The sequence below is a fragment of the Scedosporium apiospermum genome (genome assembly GCF_000732125.1).
Source record: "Scedosporium apiospermum strain IHEM 14462 chromosome Unknown SEQ_SAPIO_0099, whole genome shotgun sequence".
NCBI classification, from domain to species: Eukaryota; Fungi; Ascomycota; class Sordariomycetes; order Microascales; family Microascaceae; genus Scedosporium; species Scedosporium apiospermum.
The window spans coordinates 2053753-2071850 of record NW_015971800.1 but is presented as its reverse complement, the minus strand read 5'-3'; the positions used below and the strand labels follow the sequence as shown (position 1 = coordinate 2071850).

The window sequence follows — 18098 nt, the reverse complement described above, 5'->3', positions numbered from 1 at the left end:
TGGGTACATTTAGGAGTGCTATTTTGTTCAAGGGAACAACTGTTCCTAAGGAAGTCATCTTCAAGAAATTATGGGAGGTACACTGCTCTCTCGCTTCATTGGATTCTAAGTCCGGGCGGAAGCCACCGAAGGAGAATGAATGAACTTACACGGAGGACCAGGGAATTGACTATTGAATCATCATAGTCCGAATTCCCAGACTCGAATGATTCGGTTCTCGAAATAGAACAGGTAGCGCACACATCATTGATGCAAGGTGCCACGAGGGTCTCACAGAAGTGGCAGTTTATTTGCCATGGCGCCGAACCAGAGCGAGTTCGAGCTTTACTCGGCGACTCATGGACGAGCAGATTCGGTCACATCTTTCGACAAGATTGGCTTGAGTATGTACTACGTTGCTAACGCTGACCTGGGAGTGCGATCCTCCTCGCTGTCCGCGTTTGATCTCAATGAAGAAAGTGTCACAGGTCTCGAAGTACATCAGAGCGGCTTGTACTCTGCTCTCTGGGCCTGCGTGATTGTTGTAAAGAAGCTTGGAATAAACAGCCAACGGGTGGAGAGACTCGAATCGGTGGCTCCATTCGAGGACGGTCCACCCGGTCTGCAGAGGGTGTGTGTGTCGTGAAGTGGCAGGCCTGCCCTTGCCTCATCAGCAACACAATCTACTCGACCTCTAACCGCCAGGTGTCCTACATAATGAGTCAATGACCGAGGGGGGCCTCAAAAGCCAAAGATTCGAGGACTTCATAGGGCGTTGTACCTTTGGATTGCTATTCATTGGCGAAGCTTCTAGGGTACAACGACTTCGAGATGGTGCACGACATGATGCGCGCTCTTCTCCGGTGTGTCTCCAGAGGGGTTTGCTTCCAAATTGCGAGTGTCAGACGAAGCAGCACTATTGCACAGCGGCCTAACAAGCGACGGCAATACGAACGCCACGTTTGGTTCTTATTCAGAAGGCCGTGGGGGGGGGGAATCCTGACGGGTTGTTGTTGGCTACGTGCTTCCCGACTCATGGAGCCGTTAACCGTCGGCGGGACAAGGAGAAACCGGGTGGTGGGCGAGGCACACACCAGATGTCGGTTTGCATCAAGATTGGCAGTGGCTGTTGTTTTCCCTACGGTTGCTGTGTTACTGTAGCTGCGGCGCGGGTTGCCGTGCAGTTTAGGGCTTATCCAACCCTATTAATGATGTGGAAGAGCTGGAGTGAAAAGCGTCGCTCTTGGAGTCGTTCTTCCGCAAGAGGTAGATCTATGGGAGGATAGAGTTAGGGCACCCGACAACGTACAGATGAGCCATGTTGAGATGGGTGGCTCCTCAAGAAGTCGTTCTAGTTCAGGCCCCATCGGTCAAGGCCGCTGCGGATTTCTAAATTATATGGAAATAAATAAATGAATAAAAGGTGTATGTATTCTTACGACTATGGCATCTACATGGAAGGCTGCCATCTTTCTATTGTATCGGGAGTGCTACACCCGAAGCCGATGAAAGATACAGGAGCGAATCCTCTCGGGTCGACTCTATACTGCAAAGCATCGCGCCTCATCTGGAGAGTGTCAAGAAGACTGATAAGTCTAGGTAGGAATTCCAATGGAATGTGGGCGAGACGGCCAACACAGGGACATCCTAATCATAATCAGAAGAAGTTCCAAACCGGACCCTAGTCTCACACCTCGAGGGGTTGTTAACGCCAGGAAAGGCCCTGCCGCTCCTTCGCTCGGGCTGGGACTAGAATCTGTACGTCGATCAGCTTCCTGGTAGTCCCGCACGCAAGTACGAAGAGACTGGATGGGCGCTCCTTCACGGAGGCACGCCCAATTCTTCACCGGGTGAAATCAAAGCCTTCATGGGGACCAAACCAACCGTTCATGGAGGAGAAGGCCAACACAACTGCGAAGGGAAACATCAGCACTGCATGGGGCAAAACCACCTCTTCACGAAGCCAACCCAACGGTCTCCTCTTGCAAGAGTGCCAGCGTCCCCTCCAACTGCAGCTGAGAAGGTGGCATCAAACTGCAGACCGCCCATTTTGTCAAAGAAAGTCGCTGCCTGATCGGCTCGCAGCAGCTTGCGTGGAAAGCAACAGAATCTTGCAGGGCTCGAACGGGCGCTCAACGAACCAATATCGTTCACGGATAACCGCGAAAATGGAACTATGCAAGTTCAAACGGCGGTTCCGTGAGCTGCCCTTTCGGTGGCATCCAATAGTTCGGTTGGTCTGGTCTGGTCTGGTCTGGTCTGGTCTGGTTTGGTCCCTATCCGGGCTGTCTTCTTCACCTGGTGAGCCCGGTCTTCAAACGGCTATTTTCGTCGCCATCCCTAAATCCTACACAAACTCTCCACACAGGATCGTATTGCAAATTCTGGTCAATAGAACTGCCGAATCTGGTGTATTGGCGGGTGTGTCCCCCCACCTCCCAAGACACCTCCCAAGAGACCTCCCAAGACGTGGTGTAACCGGCCAGACGTGGTCGAGCTCGATATTCTGTACCGCACCGGTTTTTCTCCAACAAGTCGCAGTGTGCGCGGATGCAAAACACACATTTCACACATTTCGAAAAGAGTGTGGTAGGATCTACGGGGACGTGGCAGGGGGTGTGAGGTCGCGGAGGGTAGTATGAGGCTTGAAGATTGCTTTGTGGCTGGACCGCGGACGTGGGAATATGGGCCAAGTACAGGATCGGTGTTACCATAGATGCGACTGGCTGCTTCTGGTTTGTTTGCAGCGCAGCCGAGCTGTCAAAGTTGGCTGATGTGTGTGCGAGTGAAGCAAACATGCCTTGCGCTTCGTCTGTTGTACAGAAGTGAAGATCAATTCTCAGGAACCATAGCTAAATTTTGACTGGTGCTTTTTCAGGCCAAACCGACATCCAAACATACAACTTCGGATTCGAGGGCCTCTCCCGGCTTCGCTTTCTTACGGCAAAGACGGCGTACTTGGTCTTGCTATTCCAAAAAGTACAGTTCCACCACAGCCTAGTTTGCTACGAACACGCAGGATTCAGGCTTGCTTGGAGCAATGGATGTTTGGTTCTCGCCGGCAATGACGGCTCCTGCATCTTCCCGGCGCTTGTTTCTGCCTGGACCAAGCTTACAGGTGAGTCCGGACCCAGCCATCAGCCATCAACGACGCTGCGCTTTGAGGGATTGATGACTGACAAACAAACTATCCAGAAAGGGACATGTTTCCCGGACATGAGAGTTGTATGCGGGAGTCTCGGACCGTGTATGGTCTGCGTGAGATTAAAGAATGGCCTTTCCGTGAATGGCCCTGCTGGTGTGAGAAGGACCGCGGGAGAAGTTGTAAACATCGTTTACGGAGAGACGCTGGCGAGGAGCTGTGAATGAACAATCGCGACTAGATTCGTGTGGTTTCATAAATGAGCTGCTTCGCTTCTTAGAAAGATGAAAGATCGTCAAGGTCTAGGCCGCCACAAACTCCACGGCGTCTATTCTCCCATCAGCCTCGAATCACATAGTCGCATCTTCGACACACCTTCGGCACGCTTTCGACACACCACGACCCAAAAGTAGCCAAGAAGTCACCAGAAGCCTTCGGTTACATCTCCCCCCCTTGCTTAAATGGCTGACCATGTCCTCGGGAAGCAAACTTGGGGCGTAAGGGCTTGCGGTAAGCAAAGCAACGCCGTAATATCCCCTCCCGTCACCGGAGTAGGAATTCTTACCCAAGATAGGAAGAGTCCCCCCGGCCTCAAAGAAGAGGCTTGGTGCTTGATGCTACGGTGCGGCTCTGGAAATGAGTTACTTTCCCTTCTTAATCACCAACTGCTTTTGAGTGCATGGTCTGTTCAGCAGGGAGGGTCTGTGAGGTGTGAAGTGTGAAGTGTGAAGCCATGATCAAGAGGAAGGACTTACAAAAAGGCTCGAAGCCCGTCAAGCCTTTGGGCTGGGAAGCTTGAGGAAGCTTACAATACTGGTGGCAGAGACTCAGAGACCTACTTCAGAGTTCTCTCTGTTTCATCACTTTCACTTGAAGCCATCTTAATATTTACTTGGACCTCCTCAATCTCAGTTCATTTGTTGATTTCGTTATATCTATATCCAACTCGGTCATAGCACTTATTACTTTAGTTCCTTTTCCTTTCCACTCTACTCATCGCCAGTATCATCGCCCATTAATCACTAGTATACCACCTCGTACATACTTCGTGACGCGGCATCTCTCTTCCATCGAAGCCCAGCCTCGTCCTAAGAATCTCTTCTTTGACAACCAGGTATCTTCTCTCCTCCATAATACCCTAATACCCATCATCCCCGCCCGCGAAGGAGGATGGGAGGCAAGAACCGCAAGATCGCACTTCGGGATCTTACACGTCCTTGCATCTCCCTAGTGCCCAACCCGTTCAGACCGCCGTTCTCCCTCACCGGGGCTATCCAAGTTCTCCTCTTCATCCCCAACCTTCCCCTCCCCATTCCCCATACTTGCCACGAGCCACAGCAGTGAACCGGTTCCCATGCTGACCTATCGGGCGCTCCCCACCTTAGACTCTCCTTTTATTCTCCTGCCGGCACGGTCTCTTACAGCTGTGTGTTCCAGACCAGCGCAGAACCCACGATAGAAGCTTCTCCGCTTCAGAGGTTTTAGAAACATCTCGACAAAGAAGCGGTGAAGACATCACTGCTCCCCTCTTAGACTTCTCGACACCGGCGAGGAGAAGAGGGAAAATCCCCTTGCTGGCTATCAAGAAGGGGCTTTGGGGGGAGCCTTGCTAGACACGGAAGCGTGCTGAGTTGGTAAAAGGCGGTCGAGGTGCTTATCCGACCCCAAGATTCATTTCATACCAATATCTGAAGCATAGAGACCCGACGAAGGGGGGAGAAGAAAAGGAGAATAGATCGCGACGAGAGAGAAGTAGACCCCTCAGCAGGAAAAGAACACGCAGTTTTCCTCTTGGGTATATATATAAAGGCGGAGACCAGAAGATCGAGTATTCTCTCCTTCCTCTCGAATCCTCTCCCGAGATGTTTATTCACCCTGACCCAAACCTCGCCCTTCCCGGAACCGGCATTATTTACTTCCAAAAGGACCCGGAGACACTTCCTGACACTCCGGTTTCTCCCACTCCTGTGCCGGCTCCTCCCCCTACTCCCAATCTACCCTACGCCCAACTTGCCCAGTGGTTCTTTGATAACCACCATCGCCCTGCAGGCATAAGGGGGAGCGATCACTTGGGCGGCTCGGGATTATTTGCGCGGGAGCCGTCATACGGCATGTTGTTGGAAGACCATCCGATGGCTAACACTGGAAAGACTACCGTGGAGGTGAGTAGTTTCTTTCTATTCTACGCCAAGTATCTTTCTATAGAGTTAGCAGGACGACGGCTGATATCTATCGGTTTAGTCTCGAGATCTAAACTCCCCCATTTCGAGGGCTGATGCTCCCGACTACTTTTCCAATAACACAGCTCTTACTCCGGGATTTATCCCTCCACCTCACCAAGAGAATCACTCCTCCATTCTCCTCAACACATTCTGGCCTATGGACACATCTCTCCCTCACCCGCCTCCTCTTCAAACCTTCCCCGGGGCACAGGCTTACCATCCCTTCCATAACACGCCTCTCTGCTCCCCTCTCCAGGACCCTATGTACTTTGGCCTAGGCATAGATGGCTTAGATTGCCCTCTGCCTCCACTCAACTCCGGAGCGAACGCAGTCTTCTCGCCTGGCCCAAACCACTTGCTCCCCGACGTACCCGTGCCTGACTTTCCTTTCCGCGGCGAACCCATCCGCGCTCTTACCGCCGAGGAGGAAGCAGCAATGAAGAGGGAGCAAGACGTGTATACCCAAACCTCGCCCTTCCGCCAGGCAAGATGGGGAGAGGGCCAGGGGCACGTAGGCACAATCTCCCCAAAAGCGCTCAGACGCATCCCGTCGCCGCTACTGTCGCCCAAGGTTGAAAGTTCTTCCTTCGCTGTCCAGCCGCACCAGGAGGTCGGGCTTCCAAGCAATTTCTTATTCAAGCATGAGGAGCCAGTCCGTTCCGAGAAGTTGCGCAGGGTCCTGCCCAGCTCACCGGCGAGACCGCGGCCGGTTGCCATTTCGCCCGCGACAAGCATGATGGATCTCCCTGACGTACCTCAGTTGCCTTCGAATGGCATTTTGGCCGAAGGAAGTAAGAAGAAGCATAATCCCTCTACCAGCGAGACTCCCATCAAAGACGACAAGGTCAAGGTAGAAAAGGGGGAAAGCTGTCCCAGAAAACTCCTCAGCAGAGCTGCCCAATTCTCCCCTTCCACCTCTAGCAGACCCCTTCGTGGTACCTCGTCCAAGAAGGGCGCGAACGTTGCTAGCGGCCTCCCTCGTCCGTCCAGCCCGCTGCGTTCAGCCAGGGATGAGTTTCTCGTGCGATCCAAGCTCGAAGGCATGACCTACCGGCAGATTCGACTCAAGGGAGGCTTTACGGAAGCTGAGTCGACGTTGCGTGGTCGCTTTAGGACGTTGACGAAGAGCAAGGAGGCACGGGTGCGAAAGCCGGAGTGGACCGAAGCTGATGTAAGTCATAATTCTTTATCTTTATTTTTCTTCTCTTTATTCTCTTTATATAAAAAAAAGAAGAAAACAAAACAGATTAAAGTTGCTAACATTCGTGTTCGGTTTTGACAGATTAAGCTCCTCCGAAAGGCAGTAAGAGGATTCAGCCAGGGAAAGGACATTTCCAAGGTTAAAATCCCATGGAAGCTGGTGGCTGAGTATATCGTCAACCATGGAGGGTCGTATCACTTTGGGAATGCTACTTGCCGGAAGAAGTGGGATGAGATTACCTTGTCTACCCGGGCCTAAGATTGAGGAAAGTACGAAAAAAAATGCCATCTATGTTGCGGGAGGAGAAGGGAGGAGTGTGTTAGGCGTGTTATGTGTGTTATATGTGTTTCTCTGACGAGTCACCGTCGTTAATGTATCTAGTTCAAACGCTGTCTTTCATGCATGCCTTCCGTTGCTCTATGTCTTTTCAAACTCCAGTCATGAATCCTTCCTGCTCTTTTCTCTAGATAGAACTCTTCAGCACCCCATCCGCTCTCGTCTCTTCGATTACCTTCTCCTCGTACCTCTTCGGCACGCCAATAACCTTCAAGACTTGCAACAACCCGTCCGGATCATGCCTCAAAGAATCCCATTCCGCCAAATTCTTCACCAGCGCCGTCCCCGCCAACACCGTCCCATTCAAAGACACCTTCCCCACGACCTCGCCCCCCTCCCACACGGGGCCTCCCTCAGCCAACCGCGGACACACAATGAGCGCATGCCGCGTCATGGCCAAGTTATATCTAATCCTCGCCTCCCCACTCGTCTGCGTCTCCGCCCCGTGGGCAATCTCCTCCCTTCCTAGCCACTCGGCGACAGCCACGCACGCCCGCCTGTACAAACCAAGATACTTCTCTCTCAGTTCCCACCCTTCGATACCGGGCTCTATATGCGCCGCGAAAACCGTAAACGGCAAGTCCTTCACCTCGCCGACTAACCTCTTCGCAAGGACATCCCACTCCTCCCCCTCAAGCCCCTCCCGCATCCTCGAAACGGGAAGGAGCTGAATATGTCTATGCGGCTGGCTCGCACCCGAAAACTCCCCCGAGTTGAAAAACGCGAATAACTCTCCCTCGCCCACCTCGCTGCCCAGCTCGCCAGCGGGCACGGACTCATGGTAGGCCGAGATGCACGCGTACGTGGCGGCTAGATCGCTCTCTTCGAGGAGATGCGTCTGTTCGCGGAAGTCTTTGGTCGCGAGGATGAAGTGCTCGGGGACGATGGCGAATTTGTTGAGGACGAGGTTGTGCGATGGTTGGATTTCGGCGACGAGGAGTTCTTTGGCGGGGTTGTCGAAGGGGTCGAAGACTTTTTTGGGGGCGTTTGGGACGGGGAGGGGAGCGGTGGGTTTGCTCGCCAGCGCGGGGGAGAAGCGGAGCTGGAACTATGGGCCAAGGAGTTAGAAGAGAAATGTTGAAGCTTGGGACTGGCATTGGAGATTGGGCTTTGCTGCTTCAGGGTGTGAAAGTCGGCAACATACTGGGATGGAGGCCGGGGCTAAGACCGTCACATAGGTCTGGAAGTAGAGCAGGTCGCCATTGGCGCGGGCTTTTGAGAAGGCCGACTTGACGAGCTGCGGGAGGTTCCCGGGAGCTTTTATGGAAGCCATGTTTGCCAAGGCTAAGGAGTGACGGGAAGCTATATGTCGGGACTGGCGCGAAGGGGGAAGACGGCAGCTAGTCGAAATTCAATTCGGGGAGGTTTAATGCGATCTACAATCTGCCCCTCGATGAGGTCATCTGCGGAAACGGCGAGCGTGGTCCGTGCACTGGACAGGCACAGAAGAGATCAGTCCAGTGGAGACCGCCATCATGGATCTCCTCTGGACATCTAGTCTAGGAACCTCAGGATCGCATATGTCTATGTAAATCTATAGGTGGTACATCCATCCGACATGAAGGACTATTAACAGTTGGGCTCATACAATAAGAGCCATGATGCTGCTGAAAGTAAAACAAGGCCGCTGAATTCCTTCTATATGCCCGGAAGACCAACGACTCGACGTACAGCTGGGACAAGCCTGGGGACGATGTAGACGCCATACAATCCCAAAATCGCGGCGGCTAGTCCAGTAAACTACTCCAAGTTAGTAAAAGATCCACACTACACTCTCAAGTCCAGACGGAATATTGGGGGAATCCTACCTTTTCGAACCACGTATGGAAGTAAATCGCCGTCATCAACAACATCCACAGATCCAACCCAACAACCGCCAAAATAACCTTTCCCCCAAAACCAATCTTGTCCCCTCCCCTCTCCCTCCCCTCACCGAACGCCGCCGCACTCTCAACCCCAGCCCCCTTAACCGCCCCATCATCCATCACCACTGCCCTCTCCTCCCTCCCTCTCCCAGCCCACCGCGCAACAGCCCACCCAAGCTCCTGCATCAAGAACCCACTCCCCAACGCCAGCAGAAACACATGTCCCGAGATATCATGACCACCAGCCCAACGTCCCCCGGCAGCCTTACATGTCACGGCCGTGAAAAACTCCAACTTAGCCGCCTCCCTATCCCCCTCCACCAACTCCTCCAGCGCCTGACACGCACCACCGGTAAGCCTGAACCCCCTATCAATAAGCGCCGGCCCGAAACACCACTGCGTAACCAAGATCCACCAAAGTGTGACGAGCGCAAACCGCGCCAACGCCTGCGCCCTCTTGGAACCGGCCCTCAACGAAGGATGCGTCAGCGCGAAGAGCAAAAAGGCGCCGGTCGTCCACGCCCATCCTTGCTTGACGAAGTATCGGTTGAATACGTTGCCCTTGTGCGCGAAGTAGCTTGGCGGGGAAGTCTGCGAGTGCGATTGTGTGACGTAGTCGAATTCGGCGTTGCGCGTGTGCGGCGATACGAGGGAGAAGATGGCGCCGAAGATGAGGATGGTGGGGAATACGGCTACGAGGAGTCGTTCTGTCGGGCTTGGGAGGGATGGTGGATTTCGCGGTGTCGCGAGTTCGGAGTCGCGGGATTGGGGGGTTGAGGAGGGTTGGACGCAGCTGGTGCGGGAGGCCCGGCAGCGGTTTGATGATGGTGTGTCCATTCCGGGTGATGCTTTTCGGGGGGGAAAAAGATGTGGTCGAAGAGAAGTTTGCGTCGCTTCGAGGGTGTCGAGGTAGGTCTCTCTCGAGTAAATTTATAGAACGGAAGAGTCTAAAATGTAAGATCAAAGGGTCAGGAAGAATCAAGGGACGAGAGGACCCATTCGCCGCCACACACCGAAAGGAGGCAAATGGCGGAATGCTGTTCAAGCTCAAGCATGTACTCTGTATGCGTACATGCCAGAGTCTGGTGGAAGCTCATGGGCTGCCGATGACGTTGTTAGATTTCGGACTTCTTCTTTTGGCATGGTTTCTCCGATAACTAGCCGGCCCTAAGATGAAAAGAACAGGCATTTAAACTACATCAGCTGTGAAGTACACCAACACCACATCTGTACGAAGTAGTACATACTACAGGATAGAACCCCCTACTGAGCATGCTATCGCTGCCACCTCCCATCATCCCCATTCATCTGTGATGATCACAACTGGCTAGCAAATCTGCAACAGGAGAAATAACATACCCATCATAAAGCCATTTATGGTATTCAGCTGGAAGTGCCTTGTATTCTTACTTCCTATTTTTTATTGAAGTAAACCAATGTCCTCTTGATAGAACCGGGGCCTTGTTTGTTCCCTCATCCGCAACGCCGCTCATATGCATCGAGGACTTCCTGCCATCCTCAGTAACCAAGGCCCTCTCAAAGAAGTGAACACATCACTGAAACGACAAGTCGCTTCGATGCTCAAAGAAGGGGAATCAAACAAAGAAAAAAAAATGATATGGAAAGAATGCAACAATTAACAAATACAGAAGAAAAGGAGTGCCGTCCCGCTTTTCTGGCAGTCGATCCCGGTGCCTCAAATTCACCCAACTTCGCTCTCGTACTTCGTATGCACAGCCGCTACCTCTTCCTCGGCAGCTTCAAAGTCTCGTATGTACACCCTTGATGTATATCCTCCACACCCTCGCCAACTCCCCATTTATGACGAATGGAATCCTGCGATAGTAGCGCAGAAATTATTCCTATTGTCGCTATCGAGAGCGGCACTCTGTCCGTTCAGCGTCACCATATTGACCGAAGCCTTGGTGCTAAGAGCGAAGAAGTGAGCCTGGCTGTTCTCGATGGACAGCATATGGCTCTGGCAATTGTTAGCGCTAACACACTCTTGCGTATAGTTCTCGAAGAAGCTGTAAAGACCAGCGCCGTAGAAGAAGACGTCGGAGGAGTCGACGATGCGAACACCCCAAGTTCGCGCACAGGGGCCATTCTGGTTGGCGCAGAAAGCCTCGAAGTCAGGGTCGCCGAAGGTCGGGTTAACGGTGAAGGGCACCTTGGCATCGGGGTTGCCCTGGAAGTAAGCCGTCTCGGTCTGGATGAGAGACATGTACACGTTCTTTGCATTGGTGAGTTGGTAGTTGTAGAGGACATTGTGCTCGGAAGCGGTTCCCCAAAGCCAGTTACCCTTGTCGGACTCGATGAGGACGCCGCGGCCGTTATAGATGTTGATCTGGGTGTGGTCCGAGCGATCAAGCTCGTGATCAGAAACCCACCACCAAGTATTCTCAAAGTAGCCAGAACCCTCCTTGGTGACGTGGAAAAGCATAAAGGCGCCGAAGCACTCGGGGTTAGGCGGAGTCGTAACCTCGGGGGTCTTGGAGCACTTATCCGACTGGAGTTCGGTACCGGCCGACCCGCCAACGCGGAAGTGCACGTCCCAAAGACCAGCAGCCCCGGGAGTAGTACCTTTGACATTCCACTGCATAAGGATCGCACCAGGTTGGGGGCCCTTGGTTTCGAACATGAGCTCCGTGATCTCGACTTCGCCGACATCACCGGGCTCACCAACTTGGAAGACGGGCTGTGGGTTGTTTTGATCCTTGAAGAAGGAGTCACCGCCAGCCATGATGAGGGGCCAGATCTCGCCAGTGATCTTGATGTTCTTGGGAACTTTGATCGTCTTGGTAATGATGTAAGCCCCATGATCGAAGTAGACAATCTGGCCGGGCTGGGCGTTGTTAAAGATGGTCTGGATAGCGTCACTGTCATCGGTAACACCGTCGCCGACAGCACCGTTCTTCTTGACGCTGATGAATTGGGAGGCGGGAACATCCTCGTACTGAGGCTTGCTACGGGTGACGACCTTCCCAGAGGCATCAAGGAGAGCCGCGGGTTTGTTGATAGCGGTCTGGGCACCCTGGACGGCGTTACCACCATCAGCGCCATTATAGACACGACCTTGTATCCACGATGCGATATTGGCGTTGCCAGCGAGAAGGGTGGCACCGGTTCCGACGTTGCTGACAGCGACGGGGACGTTCTGGGTCATGTCCACATTCTCGAGGATAAGAGTACCGTTAGTCTGGGGTGACTGGGGAGTGTAGGCGGTGCTGATACCGATGGGAGTGTTGCTAAACTTGCTGTCCAGAACCAAAACGGAACCGACAGTCTGGCTCGCACCTCCATTAGCCATGTCAATACCAATGCCGCAATTGTTGATCTCGATGCCATGGAAAGACCAAGCCCAGTTCCAGTTCATGAAGATGGCTGTGTTGCAGTTGTTGAACTTGAGGTTGCGAGTGGTGAACTGCTGGTTGCCGATAAAGGCACCGAATTTTCCACCATTGAAGACAAGGTCGGTCAAGAAGCCACCAGATCCGTTCTCCATGAAGATGCCCTGCTGTGCATTGGCGGCAGATGTGTCCTGACGCATGTTGAACTCGATGTTCTGAAGCGACGTGGCCTGGGCAACTTGCCAGTGGATACCGGTTCCGCTCGAGAGGGGCTGCGCGGTGACATCGATGACGAAGTTGCGGACCTGACGGAAGAAGTTATTCTGGTTGGTGAACCAGTTGTTGCCATTGTTGTCGTAAGGGTTAGCATCGATGACGGCAATGCCGACGAACGCAGCATCGGCCTTCAGGATGGGTCGGCTAACGGCATCTCCAATGAGCTGAGTGTAGTAGTACGGAATGATGGGTCGCGTAACACGGTACGTGCCGGGAGGGAAGTAAACGATGGCGGGTGTCACGGTGCTTGAGTCGCAGCCCTGGCCGCATCGGTTGCCTGCAGTAATGGCGGCGTTGATGAAGTCGGTGTCATCTTGAACGCCGTCGCCAGCAGCACCGAATTCCTTGACGTTGCGGAAGACTTGATAGCCGGCGGCCCCAAAAGCAGGAGCACCCTTGCGCTCGATTTCAGCGAGCCAGTAGGTGCCGGCGGCGGGAGACGTGTCAACCTGAGGCGTGGGGATGGCGAGGACAGGAAGACTGAAGAGGCGGAACGCCAGGAAGAAGGTAATGAGGGTAGCGAACCCCATGATGATGCAGAGGTGGCTACCACCAGCAGGTAATGAGTTCGGGTCTTTATAAGGAGAGGCGCGTGCTGCTTCTTCTGATCGCTGCGCTCGAGTTAGTTTGGTTTCAAGAAACGCCTTGGTTTTCGGCCAAGGATAGGTCGAGAAATATTATAAAGGGATAGGGACAACGAGGAGAGGAATGAATAAAGTAAGCAAGCGACTGCTTGATATTCGGCCGGGAGGGTTTATCCTGTATCAAGGCGAAGGGCGACACCGGGTTGTGTATTGGGGATATGTTCGGAGAAGAGAGGTAAAGGAAAGGGGGTTTTATAGTCGAGGGAGCTGCTTCATGGGGTCATGGAGTAAGAGGAGGGGATGGAGCTGGAGAGCGTGAATAGAGATGAATCGATGCAACAACGAAATCAAGGATTGAAAAGTCGAGGTTGATTCAGCAGGTCGTGACTTCCTTCGATTCCATGGAGCTCCAGTTCCAGTCACGACGCCGACTAGCGCGGAAGGAGCACTCCAGACCCGATGCTCTGTATAAGTTAAGGAAGGCATGAGAAGGCACCCCGCAAATGAGTCGTCTCCTCTTAGACGTTGATTCACTTGAACAACTTCACCGCGATAACCAGAGGTGGCCCCGCGAGTGCACTCCCATTAACTTACATCCGTCCTGTCGCTCATCAGGTCCTGCTCCACCCACACTCCACGACACACATTCAGCAACGGCTAAATCAGGGCCGTCCCGATGAAGTACATCACCAGTGCGATTCAGAATGAAGCCCATGACCTTGAAGGCTTCCCCATGCCGTTTCACGGCATCTGACCGGCGCCCCACGCGCTAGCTAGCTTAGTGGCATAGCGCAAGAAGCAGCGCCGAGTGCAACAGTACAGAGATCTTGGGATAATGGTACGGAAGGTCCCCAAGAGGGAAGGTCCGGAGGCCAACTGGGGGGGGGGACCGGCTAGAGTGTGATGCGGACCGACTAAGGAGCCGACATGAACTTCGATCTCATTTCATGCAGCCTCCAGTCTTCGAGGGGGTATCACTTGAGCCCCTCCAAAGAAGAAAGCCAAGGCCATGCGATGTATAGAATGAGTGGGTGAAAAAACGACGGCAAGACTCACTTTTGCTACCTTCACCTAGTAGCTACCAAGCAGAGAAGTGTAACGTAGGATGAGTTGACGTTCAACGTCGAGAGTAAAAGACGGAATGGTTTCAAGTCGAAGGAAAGTCTGGCCCAAGAGCGTTGTCGAAACGAAGGAGAAGTGGAAGGGCTGGAAAATGAAGGCGCACAGCACAAATGAAGGGAAGAGCCAAAAGATGCTGGCAACGAAAGCAAAGTACGGAAAAGATGGCAGGTTGGTCCAAAAGGAAAGGAAGGAGAAATAGAAGAACGAAACGAATACTTTGTACGTTGGGGGTGGGATAGAGAGGGAGAAGCATATATACAGCATGGCTCTGGAAATGGGTACGATATGAAGGGTACATCGACTTACAACCGCATCCTGCCTCCTCACCCTCCGAGGCGGCACGGTAGTGAGGAGAGGGTCTGCCATCCCGCTTGGCTGGGACTAATACGGCCTCCTCCTCCGCCCGAACTCTAGCTTTTTCGACCCTGCTAATAAAGCGGGCCCCTTATGGGCCTCCGAAAATCCAGGTTAATTATTCCCGCTGCCACGAACCCAAGCAGTTGGGCAAAGCCTCGATTTCTACGGTGCGTTTCTACCCTATCCTCGCGAGTGATATCAGACCATTGTTTCTGTAGTGGCCTGGAAGAAGGGCGACGTCAGCACTGAGTGGTCATTTAACCAAGCCAAATAAGCAAGGATACGAAGTAGGCGCAGGGACTAGGTCGCTTCATGCGTCCTACTAGGCGTTCGAGGGAATGATGAACTGGACGTTCGTGATGTTGCTAGGATCCAGGGGGAACAGGGCGATTAAGAAACACAAAGGGGCACGCTAAGAGCACACACGATTCAGTACAGTGCGCGATTGGACAGGAGAGGCAGGGAATGGCGTGGCCCTCAGCCGTCAAAGGCGAACGGACTCGAGCTAGGAGATTTCCTAGGGTGCCGGGTGGGCCTCTTTACCACGAAGTGAATGAGTGAAGGGGAAAAGAATGGCAAATGGAAGGGGTCTCGGAGATGGGGGTGGAGCCGATGGAACCGGGGTAAGGAGTGGTTGGAGAGGCGATTTGCGAGGCAACATCTGGCTCTTGTTTTCGCCCCGACTCTCGGGCGGGTAGCTCCTGTGGACATCAAGGCTCTCCAAAGAGATTCTCAAGATCGCCAACAGCCTCCTGACCAGGCGTTCGTGTGGCGCTAGTGTATGTGCAAACCAGTACGTGTTTTACACACCAGTCTAATTCCTATTCTGGAATGGGTTTTCCCTAATCCTAGTTAGAGCATGGTGTTTGAACTTCTTAGAGAGACTGGGAGTACATAAAGCGTCACACATTTTGCCTAGAGTTCAATGTATTCCCGATAGCGCATCAGAGACAGCATGGCTCAGATGGCGGGACAAGCCTTGGCTTTGTCTGGTCCCTGTGGATATTGCGCGCATGAATGAGAAGCCACCTTCGATAGTACCGAATACCATCACCAAAAGGGAGATCGGAGGTCGATCTTCTATTTTAATGCTCATCCTCCGAGTCTTTGATTAACGACACTTCTTGGATTCATGTGAATAGGGGCAGCAGCATAGCCCCCGACAGAGAGAATTACATTAACGCAGTGCAAAGAATGAGAGGGGCATCTCGAGGTTGGATCGATGGATGCTTCACGTTTTTGACACGTCCTGCTTCGCTGCAAACCAGCTGATATTCTCCATCGTCGAGCACTCACACCGATTGCAAGCGCTTCGTGGCCTAGCATGGCGGAGCTTTCTTTGACACACACAACCCACGTCATGGGATGCACGAAGTCAGGCACGAAACCCAAATGACCTGAGTTGATTGGTAGCAGGCAAACCTCTCCAAGCAATTGTCTTTCCCCACGTTCAACTTTGTCCTAGTGTGGTTCACTACAGTGTGTCCAAGGTTGATTGATGTTGCAAGAGGCGAGAAAAGGCCCGTTTCATCTTGGGTTCCATTCCCGTGCTCGAGTGGCCGAGGAGCCCCCGTCAAGGCACGACCTTCTGATTGGAGGGATCACAGTTGTGTGTTGTATTAATTGTATTGATTAATATTGTAGTGGAAGAGACCCTTGGTCAAGATGGGCTTCACTCACGCCTCGGTATTATCATCGCTGTTCTTGAGTTGAGCTCTTTTCCTGTCACTTGCAGCTGCATTTGAACATCTGCGATCGGCTGCGATTCGACAAAATAGAGACGCGATGCTCGATTATTCCCGATATCAAGTGGCGGAGCGAGGACATCATCGATCGACCAGGCATGCTGCCACCTGGAGACATCAGATAAAAGTGTTCTCTTTTCCAGGGTCTCCCATCGAAACAAATCCCCAAACCCTCCCCGTTCTACTCTAAACTCATCTGATCTTTCTAGAGTTCCAGCCCGAATTGCGAGATTTTATTTTCCTTTGGGTCTCTCGATTTCCCGCGGTCCCTGGCCCCTTTGTTTCAAAAGATTCCCGCCCCTCCTCCTCGAGGAAACGGATCGTCGCCTCCTGACGCAAACTTTGAAGTATGAAATAGGGCAATTTTTTTTTTACTTTCTTTCCTTTTCTTGTCATTTTCCCCCCTACTTCTTCTTGGTCCGTCCCGAAACATCCGGATCCTGGATGCCGATTGAGCTCAAGAGGAGGATGGCAAAGCTGTTACAGCACTTATGTATACGAGCTTCTCCTTCCGTGCCTCTGAGTTTAATTCCCCGTATCGGCCTATCCAGAGTCCATCTCTAAGTTGAAACTCTACATGATCTGTACCGACTTTGATACCTCATGTCCCGTGGTTGCACAGTATGGCATCACCAAACCTCAAAGACGAAGGGGAGGTCTTAGAACACTCTAATCAATATGTTGTGCGACCTCGCGTCTCACCCAACCACGTAGCCATCACAAAAAGATTGTATTCTCCCGGCCTGCTACCAGTCTAACCGGAGGGGCTGGGCCTGAAGTTCTACCCCTCTTCAATATCGAGTTGTAGGTGTCTCGCTGTTAGAGTTGCGAACACTTACACCGGCACACTTCATACCACCAGCCCACACGACCCGGGGAAATAACCACTTAGCGAAGAAGACTCCGGTCGTCCCTTGAACAAACGAACAAATGGTAATAGGTCATAGACAGAGAGCACCAGATGCAGTACTCCCGGTAGACACCTTATTTTTCTTTACACGTGGACGGCGCCAAGAATTAGTATGCCCGAGTTCTAAGACACGCTCACGACCGGAGCAACACTCCATCGCCCCAAGCTCTAAATAGAATATGAACGGGAAGCGGAAACCTCGTCTTGTTACATGGGACTTCCCCTCACTCGTTACATCTAAGCCAGGCAGTAGTGACGCTGCATAGTACGCTTTGGCTGTCGGCGTAGCATCGACAAGTCTACTTTGGCGAAGGAGTTCAGCCGAGAGAGAACATGCTCGAAGCTCCTAATAGACTCATGGCACATGCTTAGAGAACAACGCACCCGAGAATGGCAGATGTAGGAGAAAAGAAAACGCCAAGTGTAATTGAACTAAACGAAGAGCCCGTGAGGGCTGGAAGTCTCCTCGCATGCCTCCCCAGTCATAAATGCCATTGCTTCTAAAAGAGCAGGTGAAGAGAAAAGTAAGAGTCCAAGGGTCTCTGTGTACACATGGGATAGCTTGCCTAAATAACGGCAATCCGTCCCTTTCAATTAAGGGAAACACCTCAAGGAAAACAGGCCGGGGATCGGAATGACAAAACAACAAGAATCTCGCGCATAATGAAAACCACAGAAAAAGGAGGGACATGTAACAGCGTATAGAATACATGAGAAAGACACAAAGAAGATGCTCCTTCCGTCTATAAAGCGTGTCTGTAACAAAGAAAATTCGTTTCAAGGCTCCAAGCGGCGGTAGGTTTTCCTCAAATCAACGAAACCCGCGTCGGATCAAGATAAAAACCCAAACATCGCCGCCCAAAAGTCTTCATTAGTATGCATTAGTTGTGTTTGTTCGTTGTTCCACCGTTTTGTTCCGCGTTCCATTATTAGACTCGTTTGACGTCGTGGATCGCGGACAACTTTCGTAGCTGAAGGCCTCTCCCTCCACCACGGCCTTTTCTTAGAT

General features: G+C 52.4%; 2 protein-coding genes and 1 pseudogene across 2 annotated transcripts; 1 reads left to right on the top strand and 2 right to left on the bottom strand.

Moving 5' to 3' along the window:
• Positions 1–4983: 4983 nt before the first annotated feature.
• On the top strand, positions 4984–6802 carry SAPIO_CDS5993 (uncharacterized protein; the record flags this gene model as incomplete). The annotated part of the gene is made up of 3 exons (XM_016788201.1): positions 4984–5283; positions 5363–6514; positions 6626–6802. The coding sequence occupies 3 exons, from the start codon at positions 4984–4986 to the stop codon at positions 6800–6802; spliced, it is 1629 nt and encodes a 542-aa protein (XP_016642517.1).
• A 205-nt stretch (positions 6803–7007) lies between these two features.
• SAPIO_CDS5992 (uncharacterized protein) lies at positions 7008–9582 on the bottom strand (the record flags this gene model as incomplete). The annotated part of the gene is made up of 4 exons (XM_016788200.1): positions 7008–7928; positions 8025–8117; positions 8552–8620; positions 8689–9582. The coding sequence occupies 4 exons, from the start codon at positions 9580–9582 to the stop codon at positions 7008–7010; spliced, it is 1977 nt and encodes a 658-aa protein (XP_016642516.1).
• A 982-nt stretch (positions 9583–10564) lies between these two features.
• Positions 10565–12901, bottom strand: SAPIO_CDS5991 (annotated as a pseudogene; the record flags this gene model as incomplete).
• Positions 12902–18098: the final 5197 nt, after the last annotated feature.